At 39.2% G+C, this 16,810-nt stretch overlaps 1 protein-coding gene across 2 annotated transcripts in view; it reads left to right on the forward strand.

Annotated features, from left to right (window-relative positions):
• CDK15 (cyclin dependent kinase 15) overlaps positions 1-16,810 on the forward strand; it is an 86,499-nt gene that overhangs the window by 32,988 nt on the left and 36,701 nt on the right. For both annotated transcript variants that reach the window (XM_065880639.1, XM_065880640.1), the window contains exons 8-9: positions 1,188-1,308; positions 14,367-14,460. In XM_065880639.1, coding sequence (XP_065736711.1) covers positions 1,188-1,308; positions 14,367-14,460 — 215 coding nt within the window. The remainder of the gene's footprint in view (positions 1-1,187; positions 1,309-14,366; positions 14,461-16,810) is intronic.

A 16,810-nucleotide genomic window follows, 5' to 3' on the forward strand; every position in this document is an offset into this window, starting at 1 on the left:
CCAGGACGCCTGTTCCTGCTCACCTATGTATCTATATAGTGGGCCTGTATGGGTACCTGAGGCTTTTATTCTCATCAAAGTGATGCAGATTTCCCCTGAGTATCACTGTGTCTTTCCATTTTAGCACATATCACAGTTTATAATTATACATATATACACACATACATACTTCTGTGATGATTTTGTCTCCTCCACTAGACTATAAGCATTATGAGGGCAGCCTGGATCCATTTTTGCTTGTCATTATATCCCTAGTGCCTGGCACCATAGCAGGTGCTCAATAAATTTTTGTTGAAAAACTGGTTCTGTATAAGCTGAGGAACCACTCTTCTCTGTTTGGCAGATGTCAAATGATGCTACTATAGCTGCAGTAAGCCTTTAACAGACATTCATTTATCAAATTCCCCACAACAGTGAACTCATCTATTCAGGGTTTTTTCTAGCTATAGATCATGTGATCCAGTGAGATAAATAGCTAACCGATGAAAGTACTCTGACTTTGTAGAGGAGCACTTGAGAATGATCCAGCTAAGGTCCTGCCAAATAAGTAATGTGGATCAACAGCCCTCACCCTGTATCTACTAAACTGGGAATTCCTGGACTGCAGAAATGGAGGGTGGCCCTAGTAGTAGTGAATCGATTTTCCATTGCTGTTACAGAAAGCCCAAATTACAGAGGTGTATACATGCTCGAAGCTTCACGTTCTCTCATGTAACAGTCTGACCTAAGCAGTCAGAGCTCTGTAGTGGCCCCATGGTGTATTGGTCCACTCTCCTTCTGTCATGAGGCCCCACCACCCCTAGGTATTGCCCCACGGCCTATTTCAAGATGGCAGCCACTACAGCCTGGAGGAAGGAGAAAAGAGACCAACACTTAACCCCTCCATGAAGTTCACACATCACTTCTATTCATATCAAATAGGCAAAAATTTAGTTGCCTTGCTACACTTAGCTGCCAGGAAGCCCACATCTAGCTGCAAAGTAGGCCAAATTTTGAGAAATTCATTTGATGAAGAGGTACGTAAGAATCAAGATAGTTGAGTAGCTCTATTAAAAGCACCAAAGTTTGTGTATTATTTTTTAAATGTTGTTTACTCTGCCAATTATACTCTCCTTGGCAGACTTTATCGCTGTGGCTCTCCAGAAGGTCTCAGGACAGTGAGTTCTGTGCTTTCCCCCTTCGGTCAGGTCTTGCTCGGGCCAAGTCCATTCCCAGCCAGACATACTCTTCAGAAGTTGTGACTCTCTGGTACCGCCCTCCTGATGCCTTGCTGGGAGCCACTGAATATTCCTCTGAACTGGACATATGGTAAGAGCTAGTGCCAAGAAAATGTGAGTCATCCTACCCGTGAAGGTTGTTTTATTACCTGTATTACATTTTAGATAACCATTCTAATAATGACAATCATATTTGTATACAGAAATATAAAGTACTTTCAAATATATATCTCATTTGATTTTTACAATGCCCCTCCTTCTAGCTCTTCTCTTCAATCCTTTGTCTTCTCCCTTGTCCTCAGGGAAACATACATATACTCCCAAACCACAGATACACACACACACACACACACACACACACACACACACATGTCTGCACATGCCCAAACACCTTTCAGAGCCTGGTGAAAAAACCATAAATACCAAGACTCGGTAGACCTGATTTTCATGCCAATATTTCTAATCAGTTACTCTGCATTACGTTATCTTCAAAAAAGCCATGTATCCTCTTTGTGTCTGTGCTTCTTTGTTTTTAAAATAAGGGTAATAATCTCTCCCCATGAGGGGTTAAGGGGGACTGTAGTGCAAATGTAAGAATGAGATAGAGGCTATCAAGTAGAGCCACACTGTTGGAGAGGCTCTTGGATTAACTGGGTGCAGTGGTGAGAATGGGCTGTCAGCCACTCATCATCCTGGAGTAGTGGTGTTATGTAATCTGGCTCTGATCCCTGGAAATATCCCAGTCATTTGTGTGGTAAATTTGCAGTCACAGCCACCTCCTCAAAGGTAACAAAATGTATGGGCTTCCTTCAACTCCTTAGATGGTCTTATATAAATAGAAGGCCGTGTTTAAAAAAAAAAAACAACACTAAAAGGCTAAACTAAGCTTTTGAATTTCCCAAAGAATTGAGAAAAGTTGAAGAGAATTTCCGTCAGTATATCTGGAGCCATTGATTTCCTGATACCCAGTCGCACTTCTTGAAATATCACCTGCTAGTCAAACCCCCCTGAAACTGTCAGCTCTCACTGCTCTGCACTGTCACTTCAAAGGCCTTCAGCAGGCTCTGGCTTTCTCAGCTCTTAATGATCATTTCCTAGTTGTGCTTCACAGACAGTGAAACTTCTTCTCGTCACTTTTAAACTTTGTTTTATTATAGAACATTTAAAACATTCAAAATATATAAATATGTACATCAGTGATTCTTAACCAGGATCAATTTTGCTTCCCAGGGACCCTTGCAGTGTTTGGAGACATTTATTGTCACAGCTGGGTGGTGGTGGGGTGCTCCTGGCATCTAGTGGGTAGAGGCCAAGGATGCTACTAAATATCTTATAATGCACAGGACAGCCCCCTATGGCAAAGATGTAACCAGCCCAAAATGTCAATTGTGTCAAGACTGAGAAAACTGATGTAGATTAAAAGCATAGTAAAGTGAACTCCATGAGCCCACTACCCGATGTAACAACCAGAAACATCATCAGTACTGTCACATCCACTCGTGTCCCTTTCCCATCAGCCTGCCCCTCCACCAGAGGGGCTTCTACCCTGAATTTTTGTCCTTGTCGTCATCCCCTTACCCTTTTAAAAAATAATATTTCTACATTTTTATATATTTTAAAAATATTATTTTATTTTACTTGCTTTTGAGTTTTTATAAAAATGATATTACATTGTTTTTAGTCTTCTGTGACTTGTTTTTTTTTAACTCAGTGTGTTTCTGAGATTCATCCATGTTGATCTATGTGGCTACACTTTATTTTCTGTTGATGAACATTTCAGTTATTTAGTTTGCCTTTTGTTTTATTTCTTTTTGCTATTTTGAATATACTTGGTACTTATATTTAAGGATATGTCTAGAGTACTTACTTAAGAGTAGATTTGCTGTGTCACAGCGTATATGAATGTTCAACTTCATGAAATAGTGTCAAATTGTTCTCCAAGTGGTGTAACAATTTATGCACCAGCAGTGTATCATAGTCCCTTATCCACATCCGCACTAACTTCATAAAATCAGATTTCTTAATTTTTGCTAAGTTAGTGGGTAGAATGGTAGCATGTTGTGATCAAATTTGCATTTCCCTAATTAGTAATGAGGCTGGATGTCTTTTCATGGATTATTTGCCATTTGTGTTTTTTCTCCTATGAAATACTTCTGTGTGTCTTTTGTTTATTTTCTTTTGGTCTCTATGTTTCTGTGTCTCTCCTTTTCTCTCCCTTCCTCCCTTTCTTTCTTTATTGATTTATAGGAGTTCTTATACTCTGGATACTAATCTTTTATCAGCTATGAGTGCTACAAGCAGGCTCCCCAGTTCATGGCTTATGTTTTCATATCTTTATGTTGTCTTTTTAAACAAAAGTTCTTAATTTTAATGCTGCTGACTTTATCAGTCTTTTCCTCTATGGTTAGCCCTTTTATTTCTTGTTTAAAACAATCCTTCCCTCCTTGAGGTCAAAATGATATCCAGTACATTCTTTTAAAAGTTGTAGGGCTTCCCTGGTGGCGCAGTGGTTGAGAGTCCGCCTGCCGATGTAGGGGACACGGGTTTGTGCCCCAGTCTGGGAAGATCCCGCATGCCGCAGAGCAGCTAGGCCCGTGAGCCATGGCCGCTGAGCCTGCGCGTCCGGAGCCTGTGCTCCACAACGGGAGAGGCCACAACAGTGAGAGGCCCGCGTACCAGAAAAAAAAAAAAAAAAAAAGTTGTAAAATTTTTCCTTTCGCTTTAAATCCTTAATACGTTGGAAATTGACTTTTTCTGTGCTAACCCAGTGGTCTCACCCTAATTTCTTCAGCAATCTGTATGCCAAATCTCTCATATATCAGGTTTCTATAAATGCATAGGTCTGTTTTGAGCTCTCTACTCTGTTCTACTGGGGTCAATTTATCTGTCCCTGTACCAACATCCTACTGTATTAATTTCTATAGCATTATAATAATACTTGATATCTGCTAGGATAAGTCTCACCACTTACTTCATCTTCTTCCTCAGGAGTATCTTGCCTATTTTTCCTGTTTGATTCTCCATATAAATTTTACACTCAGTCTTTCAAGTTTCATGAAAAACCCTAGTGGTATTTTCATTGGAATTGCATTGAAATTATAGAACACTTTGAGGATAATTAACACCTTTGTAATATCCTCTTCCAATTATTAAACACCGTATAATTCTCCATCTGTTTAGCTCATTTTTAATGCCATTTAGTAAAGTTTTATAATTTCCTCTCTAAGCTCTTATATATCTAGAGCAAAGGTCCTTCCTTGTAAGTCTGTTTCTGTTGTTTATTGTTTCTTTTGTTTCTTCCATATGGTATCTTTTCTCCATGTGTGTTTTGTTGTTTTTGACAATGATATGCTCATTATCCTTGGAATTTTAATTGTGGGATTTTTTTTTTTTGAGGGCTCAGATGAAGTGTGGTCTCTCAGAGAGGATTCACATTTGATTCTCCTAGGTACATTTTTTAAAAAAGAAATATATTATTGTATTTTACATAAGTGTTGATCTGCTACCCAGATATTGCTTTCTTAATGCCATTCCCTACTGAAAAGAACTAGGCCTTTTTGGAGAAGTAGCCAATACTGAGGCTGGGTCAGGGAAAGTATAAGATGAGCTGGGAACATCTTGTTAAGCCAGAACATTTTTTAACAAAGTGACCAAAAAATGATGGGAATATGTAAAAAAATGTGGGAAGCAGCTTGAAAAGACTCCCGCTGGCCAAAGCTGGTACCTTCTGAGCATCCTAACAGTGAGAGTAATGTAATGTATTAGACCACTGAATAACATAAGAATACATAAGTCCATACTGAAGGTAAACAGATGGATGGATGGATGGATGGATGGATCAATAGATAGATAGGAAGGGAAGCTCCTTTATACAGTAGAATGCCAAATAATAACTGGAAAAGAAATGACAGAATTAGAAAATCACTATTTTGCAATATAGTAGTAATTGGTTCAAACAAGAAACATCATAGCTAAACTAGAGGAGAAGATTTGATGAGGAATAAAATATTTATTTACATAGTTTCAAAGTACCTCTCTACAAATTACTTGTTAATTACAAAAGAAAAAAATAGTAACTATAGTAGAGAGGCTTGGCAGACATCACCTTAATCAAGTGATTAGAGTTGATAATTGTTGATATTGTTGATAATGGCACTGACTGACATCGTGCGCCCCCTAATAGGACACACTGGAGAGACAGTATCATATACGTGGTTTTCCTGCAGAAAAAGAGCATAACCTGAGTCACATCATGAGGCAGCATCAGATCAACTCAGTCTAAGGAACATTCTACGATGTAACTAGACTGTACGCTTTAAAAGCGTTGTAGGGAAGGAAGAAGTTTCCTCTGTCCTCTGAGGTTCAATGGATGGGTCTGTGAAATAAAATGACAAAAGACAGATTAACAGGAGAAAAGCACACACATTTTATTTTATGTTAAAAGTTTTATGTGACACAGGGGAAGTGACTTCATGGAAAGAAGAGACAATCCCCAAAGAAACAGCTAGCCTTGGAGGCTTTTATACCATTCTTACAAAGGACAATACACTTGTAGAGAAGTAACAAGACAAAGGAAAGGGGTTTCTTTTATTATTATTATTTTATTTATTTGGCTGCGTCAGGTCTTAGTTGCAGCACACAGGATCTTCATTGCGGCGTGAGGGCTCTTCGTTGCGGTGCACGGGCTTCTCTCTAGTTGCAGCTCACGGACTCCAGATAGCATGGGTTCAGTAGTTGCAGTGTGTGGGCTCTCTAGTTGTGGCACGTGGGCTCTAGAGTGTGTGGGCTCAGTTACCCCCTGGCATGTGGGATCTTAATTTCCTGATCAGGGTACGAACCCATGTCCTCTGCATTGGAAGGCAGATTCTTAACCACTGGACCACCAGGGAAGTCCCGGAAAGGGGTTTCTGGACTCTTTAGGGGTGGTAATTGTGGAAGGTGAATATGTGTATGGAGCACCCTGGTGGTAGATAAGGGTTACTTAGCAAGGTTTGTTTACATAGATTCTTCTTGGTGCCATCTCTACATATGTTGATAAGGTTATTCTCCCCTCCTGGGATGGGAATGGGGGAATCTTCATAAGGGGATTTTATGCCCTCCTTTCAGGCAGCTAGGGAGAAGCAAAGAGCTCATCCGGTGTTTGCTTTTTCTCAGTTGCCTTCAGCTCATAACAGTTCTTATGGCAGGGTGGCATATCTTGGGGTGACATTTTCCGTTCCCCTACAGAGTCAAGGTTTTAAAAGCCAAAGAAAAGCTGAGGAAATGTTCCAGACTGAAAAGAGATATGCCAACTAAGCACAATGCATGGTCCTAGATTGGATGTTGGGGGAGATGGAGCTAAAGAACACTACTGGGACAATCAGTGGGATTTAAATATGGACTGTAGATTAGATAGTACTATTGGGATTGATGTTAAATTTCCTGATTTTGATAATTGCACTGTTGTTATGTAAGAGAATGCTTTTGTACTTAGAAAATACATGTGGAAGTATTTAAGGGTGAAGAGTCATTGTATCTGCAACTTACTCTCCACTGCTTCAGAAAAAATAAATGATAGATAGATAGAGAGATAGATAGATAATATGATAAAACCAAAGAGGCAAAATATTGGCAATTGGTGAATCTGTTTGAAGGATATAAAAGAGTTCTTTCAGGCTTCCCTGGTGGCGCAGTGGTTGAGAGTCCGCCTGCCGATGCAGGGGACACGGGTTTGTGCCCTGGTCCGGGAAGATCCCACATGCCGCGGAGCAGCTGGGCCCGTGAGCCATGGCCGCTGAGCCTGCACATCGGGAGCCTGTGCTCCGCAACGGGAGAGGCCACAGCAGTGAGAGGCCCGCGTACCGCAAAAAAAAAAAAGAGTTCTTTCTACTGTTTTTTTTCAAAATCAAAGGTTAGCAAAAAATTGAGAAAAATCTGGTGTTTCACCAAAGATAGTGAACTAGCACTGGCTTTGTTAGAAGCACTGGCCCAGTACGTGATCAGTGTTTTCAATTATTTCCCATGTGTTCGAGAAGGGTGTGTATTCCTGAATTGTTGGGTATAGGTTTTTACATATGTTCAAAACTTCAAGGTTGTTAATTGTGTTATTCACATTGTCTTTATATAATTTTTGTCTGCTTAAGCTATCAGGGAAAGATGTATTGAAGTTGTTTGATATATTGTTGATTTGTCAACAATGAACAATTCTATTCATTTTTGCTTTATATACTTTGCAGCTATTTTCATTAAGTGCAAATAAATTTAAAACTGTTCATCATTCCTTCATGCACTTTAAATCTTACTTTTGGAATAATTTTCCTTTCTTTGGATATAAATCTTTTAGAACTTTCTTTAGTGTGGGCCTGTTGGTGGCAAACTCTGCTTTTGTTTCTTAAGGTAAACTCTCATTGTTGAAAGGTAGTCATGCTAAGGTTTTAATTGTAGATTGACAGTTATTTTCTCTCAGAACTTTGGAGATACCATTTCCCCAGCTTTGTCTTCCGTTGCTGCTCTTGTGAAGATTGCTCTTAGCCTAATTGTAGAGAAGTTTACTTTTGGCCTTCTTGTCTTTCCCTTTTTGCAGGTGATCTCCCATTTTCTCTGGACGTTTTGAAGGATTTTTCCTTTGCCTTTGTTACTATGCAGTTTTCACTATAAGGTGTCTAGCGTGGACTTTTTTATTTACTCACCCTGCTTGTTGCATATTGTGCTTCTTCCAATGATGAATTCATGCTTTTCATCAGCCATTTTCTTTTTGAGTGTTGCCTCTATTCCATTCTCTCTTTCTGGAGCTCCAATGAAAGATTATTAGACTATGTCTTTCTATCATCCATGGTTCTTATCCTCTCTTTCATATTTTCAGTCTCCTTGACTTTCTGTGCTGCATTTGGATAATTTCTTCAGCTCATGTACTACTTCTTTAAATCTCTTTTAAACTATGTATCCCTTACTTTTTACTACATATACAAAAACATATGTTATTCCATTGATGAATAATGATGACACAGAATAAAAATACAGTTGTAAGTTAAAGTTATTGTCATTACTCCTATTGATTTCATTATTGTTGTTTGTCCAGTAAAACTCAAAAAGTAATGTAGAAATAGAATAATAGGCATTTTCCACTGTTTACTATATTTGTTCACTCTCTATGTAACTGTTAGATATTGGGTGTTTACCCTGGGATTCCTCTTCCCCATTTTTTTTTCTTTTCAGAGTGATAAGAGGGAAATGGGCAGGGAAAAGATTACAACAGAAGAAAAGGGGAAAAAATCCTATTTTGCTAGGCATGCAACCCTGTAGGGTACAAACTGAATGCCTTTGTAGGAGGCAGGTGACAGTGGGTGAGCATTAGAGCCTTTCTCTTAATGAAACTAATTATAACACGTAGTGCAAGAGCCTCTCATTCACAGTAAACCTTGGGGAACAGGAGAGTCCGTGGGAAGCCCAAAGCAAACAGTTAGATTATGGAAAATATACAAGTAAGACATATTGGCTATTCCCAGCACTTACAACCAGCATCCTCTAATCTCCCAACATCTTTTCTTCTCTTTCTGCTACTTTTTCAGACCTTAAAAGATTCCATTAGCAACTTCAGTGAAGAGAAAAACTCAGTGTTTTAGGATGATTACACTGTTTTTGGTTTTGTTTTTACTTTTTTGTATTGTGTTAAAATATATATAACATAAAAATTACCATTTCAACTATTTTCAAATGTACATTTCAGTGGCATCAAGTACAGCCATCACCACTATCCATCTCCAGAACTTTTCATCATCCCAAAATGAATCCCTGTACCCATTAAACAATCACTCCCTGTTACTCCCTCCCCTCAGTCCCTAGCAACCACTATTCTACTTCCTGTCTCTATGAATTTGACCATGCTAGAACCTCACATAAGTGGAATCATACAATATTTATCCTTCCATGTCTGGCTTATTTCACTTAGCATAATGTTTTCTAGGTTCATCCATGTTGTAGTAAACTGGGATTTATTTTTTTTTTAACATCTTTATTGGAGTATAATTGCTTTACAATGGTGTGTTAGTTTCTGCTTTATAACAAAGTGAAGCAGCTATACATATACATATATCCCCAAATCTCCTCCCTCTTGCATCTCCCTCCCACCCTCCCCATTCCACCCCTCTAGGTGGTCACAAAGCACCAAGCTGATTTGTGCTATGCGGCTGCTTCCCACTAGCTATCTATTTTACATTTGGTAGTATATATATGTCCATGCCACTCTCTCACTTCATCTCAGTTTGCCCTTCCCCCTCCCCGTGTCCTCAAGTCCATTCTCTACGTCTGTGTCTTTATTCCTGTCCTGCCCCTAGGTTCTTCAGAACCATGTAAACTGGGTTTTAAAGAAGGATTTATTTTGGTAGACAAGTCCTCTATTCAAAACTAACTGCAGGCAGCTGCTGGATTTAGGACTATGGAAAGTTGTCACTGCCTGAGAGATTCTTTATGGTCAGATTTCTTGCTGCAAACTTCCAAATATAAAGAGTGGCCCAGGGAAAGCAAATGGAAATATCGTGTCACTGCCATATATCATGCTGTTCTGAATTAATGTCAATAGTGAAAAATGAAATACTGATTCACTTCTCCCAAAAATGTTCTTATGTACTCCTTGCACCTCCCCAAACCTAAAACTCCTGAGATGGTTTATTTCTCCAGAGATTGCCTAAGGAATTTGAGGAATCTTTTTCTTTCTTATGGAAGAATTTGTTCATGCTCAGAATAGAGAAAAGACTAGGAAGAGAGCCAGAAAAAGCAGAAAATATGTAAGCTGTCTCGTCTAACTTGACTGGAGAACCACAGTTGGAGCAATAAAATGACCCATTGCATCTCTCCCTTCTGGAAGGGTTCACTCTTTGATATCACCAGGTCTTTTTTTCTCCTGCATGTGAAGTTCCACTTCATCTACATGAGCTGCCCCAAGGGTATCTCCACAGAGCAGAAATCCTCTGAGAAGCCTAAAGATATGTAGGGTAAGAAGAGCCACAGGAATGAAGATTTAAGAACAAAACAGAGGAATAAAAGGAAATAGGAGCTGGTTCTCTATCTAGACCTGAATGTTCAGATTATTTAAAATGTTTGCTTTAAGGCTAGTCTGGGGTGGGCAAAATAGATGATAGCCACACAACTTGTTTAAGAAGCAAATAAAAAATATGAAAGCCACACTACTTGTTTACAAAGCAAATGAAAAAAAACAGTTCTGAAGAATAAATGAAAAAAATAGGAAGATGAATCAGATAGTTTTTGAAGAACAGTGCTTACCTGAAAAATATCTTTCCTTCTCAGACTTAAGGTGAACAGCCTTATTTTCTTACCAGTGCACTGATATTTATGATACGGATATGCTAGGTCCTGAAATACAATTGATTTAGGAATTTTGTTTGTCTTGTCAGTGTTCTAAGTGCATTGCACATGTGCGCGCACACACACACACACACACACACACTATATATATATATATATATATATATATATATATATAAAACCTTAGACTCCAGATTGTTAGGTGAGAAAGGTTTTGACCTGCCCCAAGTGAAGCTTAAAAAGAAAGACTCAAGAGAATGCCTATATGGCACCAACCATACAAATGCAAATACAAATGGGAATTTCAACCAAATATTGGCATTTTATTTCTTAGTGCAAATCTCTTGTGTTAGACTGCAGTACTTGCACAGTGGCCTTAAAGTCCAGCTTTCTCCAATATGTTTACACCGTTGTGTACACTGTCCTAGTGGTACAGAAGGTAAAGGGCACTAAGAAACTGTGTAACGAAAGGGGCTTCCTTCTCGGCTCCCCACAGCCACCAGTATGAAAGGACATTAAAAAGGCAACAAGCTTTTTCTAAGCCATGAAAGCCTTTTGAGGGGAGAGAAAAAAGTGAACTACAGGCTTAAACCTAGCAATGACTATGATTTGAACCTTGTTTAAAATGCCCGCAGGCCTTCTGGTGATTTGTGAGCCCCTGGGTTTCTGGAAGGTGTTAGGGTACTGGATAGAGGGTTGGTTTAAGTCTTCAAAAGCTGTTACATTTCCATTTCTATTTTGTGTCAGTTAATAAACAATTACATGTTTCATACACACAGATAAATAAACAGGTGTGTGTGTGCGTGTGTGTGTGTGTGTTTTGCTTCAAAATGAAATGATTTGAGACCTTTCAAGTATGCATAGACAAGGCATGAGGGGAGGTGGATGGAGACCGTTTGACGGTATTCACCACCTCAGTTTTTCAGCTGGCTTATCTCACTGTTGACCATTGCTAGCAACCAGGATGTTTTTTAACCATTTGACAGTTTCCTATTACTTTTATTATTCTCCATGTATTGTTTCATTTTTACCTTTTATATCTGTTGCTTTAAAGGCAAGAAGCAAAAAGACCATGGATATTTAAAAACAAGCTAGTAAGCAGCCTTAAAATGATAATAATTCTAAAAATTCACCTCAAGATACTGTGCACCAGATTCTTAAGCTATATTTGCCTGATCAAAATTCTTTTCTTTTTTCTTTTTTTGGCCGTGCTGGCTTATGGGATCTTAGTTCCCCCACCAGGGGTTGAAGCCGGGCCCCAGCAGTGGAAGCGCCGAGTCCTAACCACTGGACCTCCAGGGAATTCCCAGAATTCTTATGTCACATATCAAGATGTCTCTTGTACATGAAAGATCAGTAAAAAGAAAATATCGTGGCCATTTAATCTAAATTAGCTTTTTAACAACTAGGGATAAAGACAACCTGTTGTTTGAGGAAAAAAACCAAAAACCTACCTGCAAAACTTAGTCTGATACCTCTTATTTATATGTATACAAAATTCTAAGAATTAGCTAATTGATTATTTTACATGCAAACCAAATATTAGGTCATGAAAATAGTTTTTGTGTCTTTTGAGGTGATAAGATACAGTTAAATGTCAGTCTTTCTTTTAATATATATTCTCTCCCCAAACCAGACACAAGATAAAAATTATTCTTAAACTTGTTTATCAAGAAATCTGCTTTCTCCTACACAAAGTAAGTTAAATAGCATGTGTCTACAGTCAGATGGAAAAAGTAAAAATTTGTCATATGTAATAAATACGTATGAATAATATTAAAGACCATTTTAAAATGAACTTCATAATAAATCTTTAATAATATGATGATCTATAATAAAATATTTTACTGAGGGCTTCCCTGGTGGCTCAGTGGTTAAGAATCCGCCTGCCAATGCAGGGCACACGGGTTCGAGCCCTGGTCCGGGAAGATCCCACATGCCGCGGAGCAACTAAGCCCGTGCGCCACAACCACTGAGCCTGCGCTCTAGAGCCCGCGAGCCACAACTACTGAGCCCGTGTGCCGCAACTACTGAAGCCCACGCGCCTAGAGCCCGTGCTCTGCAATAAGAGAAGCCACCGCAATGAGAAGCCCGCGCACCGCAACGAAGAGTAGCCCCTGCTCACCGCAATTAGAGAAAGCCCACGCAGCAAAGAAGACCCAACACAGCCAAAAAAAAAAAAAGAAAATGTTTTACTGAAATTTTCTTCTTTATCATGCCACAGCAAAATGTCTAGACGATTAAGGGAGTTTGCGAGATTATGTGTTATGGTGAAAGGGATTTGGCATCAAAACTCGGGAAGTATTAGACCATGGGGATAATCTCTGTAATCAGTCACCTGAAGCATTCTCAAAAGACTTGTAAGAGTTGGGACTTCCCTGGTGGCACAGTGGTTAAGAATCTGCCTGCCAATGCAGGGGACAGGGGCTCAAGACCTGGTCTGGGAAGATCCCACATGCCGCGGAGCAGCTAAGCTCGTGCGTCACAACTACTGAGCCAGCGCTGTAGAGCCCACGAGCCACAACTACTGAGCCCACGTGCCACAGCTACTGAAGCCCCCATGCCTAGAGCCCGTGCTCTGAAACAAAAGAAGCCACCTCAATGAGAAGCACGTGCACCACAACGAAGAGTAGCCCCCGCTCGCTGCAACTAGAGAAAGCCAGCGTGCAGCAACGAAGACCCAACGCAGCCAAAACTAAATAAATAAAGATTTGTAAGAGTAAAAGTGTGCATTATTAGCAAAATAAATCTTACTTCTTACTCTTCCTGAGGAATTATCCTCCAGTTTGACTAAGTAGGAAAGAAAATTTATATTTCTCCCTATTTAATCTATTTTAAGTTGCACATTCTCTGTTAAATCAGGATGCATCTTAAAATCAGTAGCATCTTACAGTAGCCATCAGCCATGCTTCAGTTATGACTGTAGTTACCATTGTACATGTGTGGACATCAAACATGGCAGCATCAAAACTTGCAGAATGGGTGTCAGTAACTTGGAAGACAGGAGACCTCTTTTTTTTTTTTCTTGTTAACCCCTAGGAACCAAATGGTTGTGGAGAAGGTGTGAATCAGACATGTTTAGCAACATTCTTTAAGCTGGAGTCAAAAGTTGGCTAACACGTAACTGCAAGGTCAGCTTAGGAGCCCCAGCACCAATGACTCTTGGTTGTTTTATGGCTTATTCTAAGAAATGCTGTATCATCAAACTCCTGACTATACCGTCAAAGGACGATACCATGGATAAACACAGACATCAAAGAGTCTGAGTTAAATGCTGAATGTCAAAAAGTTTGATGAGTACCGAAACCAATTTCTTCCACTTAATATTCCATTTTTTTTGCATGTACAAGTATGATATATGGTGAAATAATCTGTCTAATTAAATTTGTAACAGCCCTTTCAATGAATATGAAGGAAACATTCTGATCATCACAGTTTAACTTGTGGGGTTTTTTGTTTGTTTTTCTTTGGGTTTCTTAAAAGTACATACAATAATGATGCTTCTTACAATGATAGCATCTTAGTTTCAGTGAAAGAGGGTATTCAGTTTGGAGATTCAGTACTTTCTCCTCCTCTCAGAAGATAGATTGTTAATGAGCTTGAATGAACTCAAATGCTTGCTTTCTATACTGTGTTCCTAAATGCCCGTTGCGTTCCATTTTAACAAAAAGCTGCAGGCTGTTTTTATTTTTGTTTAACATAGGGACTTTTTCTGCCAAGACTTTTCATACTATGTGGCCCCTATCTAATTGTCCTCAGAGTATTTCTTGGGAGGTGAAATGCTAGTAGTTCAGTTTTGTACGTATGGGTTCCTTGAAAGCGTTGGGTTGACTCTTATTTCTTTGTTAGGGGTGCAGGCTGCATCTTTATTGAAATGTTCCAGGGTCAACCCTTGTTTCCTGGGGTTTCCAACATCCTTGAACAGCTGGAGAAGATCTGGGAGGTAAGAGAAGAATTCCTCTTAGGAAGAAAAAAAATATATGCATTACAAACTTTGAACCAAATTTTCCTTAGAGACAAATGAAGCAGTCCATCTGCTTTGAGAGAGTAAGCCATATTTTAAGGATTGTGGAAACTGTGGTATTTGCCAGGGGCATAAGCACCTTGGCAATGAGTGGTCAGGACCCCGCCCCCCCGCCCCCGTTGTCCTGTGGCAGCCCATGAATCCACTTGCTTCCGGTGATTATTGTCTCAACCTCCCAGGGTAGTTTCTGCCATTACTAATTAAACACATCCCTGCCCTGCCACCCCCAGCTCTAAGTCTACACTATATTTGGCCCTGGATCTTTGTCAACTGAAGACAAGGCACTGAATTTTCATAGAACCCTGATAAAACAAAGGCTTCCTGTGTTAGTGTGAGAGAAGTATGCCGTGTATCATGCTCCTCCAAAACCAGATTCCTAAGGTAACAGGGTGCTTTTGTGTGTGTGGTTCCATTTCTTTATTCATTATTTATCCCTCCCTCATTTGCACCATTATGTACTTCATTTTTATGTCCCTGGTAGCTTATATGCCATGTGCTATAGTCATTTATATATTGCTGTCTTTTTTTTTGATGATTTTTAAATTGTGGTTAAATATATATAGCATAAAATTTACCATTCTAACCATTTTTAAGGATACAATTCAGAGCATTAAATGCATTCATATTGCCATGGAACCATCACCACCGTCCATTTCCCAAACTTTTTCATCATCCCAAACAGAAGCTCTGTATCCACGCAGCCAGCTCCCCATTTTCCCTGCCCCCAGCCCCTGGTAACCTCTCATCAACCTTCCGTCTCCATGAATTTGCCCATTCTAGGTTTTCATATAAGTAGAATCTTAACAGGATTTGTCCTTTGTGCTTGGCTTATTTCACTTAGTGTAATGTTTTCAAGATCCATCCATATTGTAGCATGTGTCAAGTGCTTTAAACTGGGGTGGGGGGAGGGTATCACTTGTATCCTGGATTCTGCTCCCTTTCAAGTTTGCTTGCTTCAAGCAAGCATCTAGAGCATACTTGCTAACAGCTTCCCAATCGGGTATCTTGGGAAATACTGCAGAGTAGGATTTTTGTGTGCAGATGAGGAAACTTGTCTTTTCTCAAACTTCTTTATGATTTTGATTCAGTGGCCCCAAATATTTTGCCTTTCCAGGAATGGTATAAAAGTTTCATTTTCGAATTGTGTCTCCACTGTGGAGTCCTTCATTTATTTAAAAAAAAAAGCTGAGTTTATCTTTAATACACACATGAAGGTGAGGAAAATCCTCAGGGAACATTTAGGAAAAGGGAAGAGCTAGTTGCTAGTGTCTGCAGGGTCAATGGCTCACCTTTATGAAGATATTCTGTGCAAACCAGTCTAAGGCTACAGATTCATGACCCAGAAAACATTGTGCTTTGTGAATGTCAAAATAAAGTAAAATGTCCTTTGTGAAATTAAGACATTTTATAGAGATTAATCACTGCCATTAAGCTTTCTTTTGGAAACATTGGGGATACTATGGAGGAACATAGGAAAAATTGGGATGCATTCACAAACTAAAAAAAAAACATTTTTTCAAGCCAAAAGTTGTTTTTTTTCCTCAAAACTACCCTGCAAGACCAAGAACTGCTACCTTCAAAAAGTATCATTGGATGATATCATCATCTAAACTGGAGGCAGCCTAATGTAATTAATGGCTTTAGAGTCGAAGACCAGCATTTGAATTCCAGCCACTTTTTAGTGAGACGAACGTGTACAAGTTATGTAGTCCCTCTGAACTCCAGTTTCCTCACTTGTTTATGGGGCTAGCGATAATGACTTTCTAACCTTTCTGTGAGAATTTCATAAGATCAAATGCATCACAAGCCCCATGTGCCATAAGTGATCGATAAATGTTTGCTTTCTCTCTCATAGAAATTATTTTCATAGAGATGTTTCAATGACCAAACCGTTAACAGGCATTTCCTAATATTTCACCTAATTGTTCTGTTCTCCCGCTTAATATTACTTCTTGTCCACATTAGAGGAAGCTCAGCTAGCACTGCCTAGACCAGACCCTGCAGTGATCTTTTACACATTTGAAAAGTTTTTCCTAGCCATTAAATGAGGACACAATATTTATTGGACACTCATTGTCTTATAAGATATTACAAGGCGTGGAAAAATGGAAAGAATAGGAAAAATACATGATCTATGCTTTCACCTGTTGTTCAGTCTGGGTGGGGTGATGGGTGGAATATAAGTAAATATATGTAAAACAAACATAACCTATGTATAGATGCAAAAAGATGTATGTATATATAGATAGTTAATAAAAATTATAATAGC

Source organism: Phocoena phocoena, chromosome 7, assembly GCF_963924675.1.
Source record: "Phocoena phocoena chromosome 7, mPhoPho1.1, whole genome shotgun sequence".
In the NCBI taxonomy this organism is placed as follows: domain Eukaryota; kingdom Metazoa; phylum Chordata; class Mammalia; order Artiodactyla; family Phocoenidae; genus Phocoena; species Phocoena phocoena.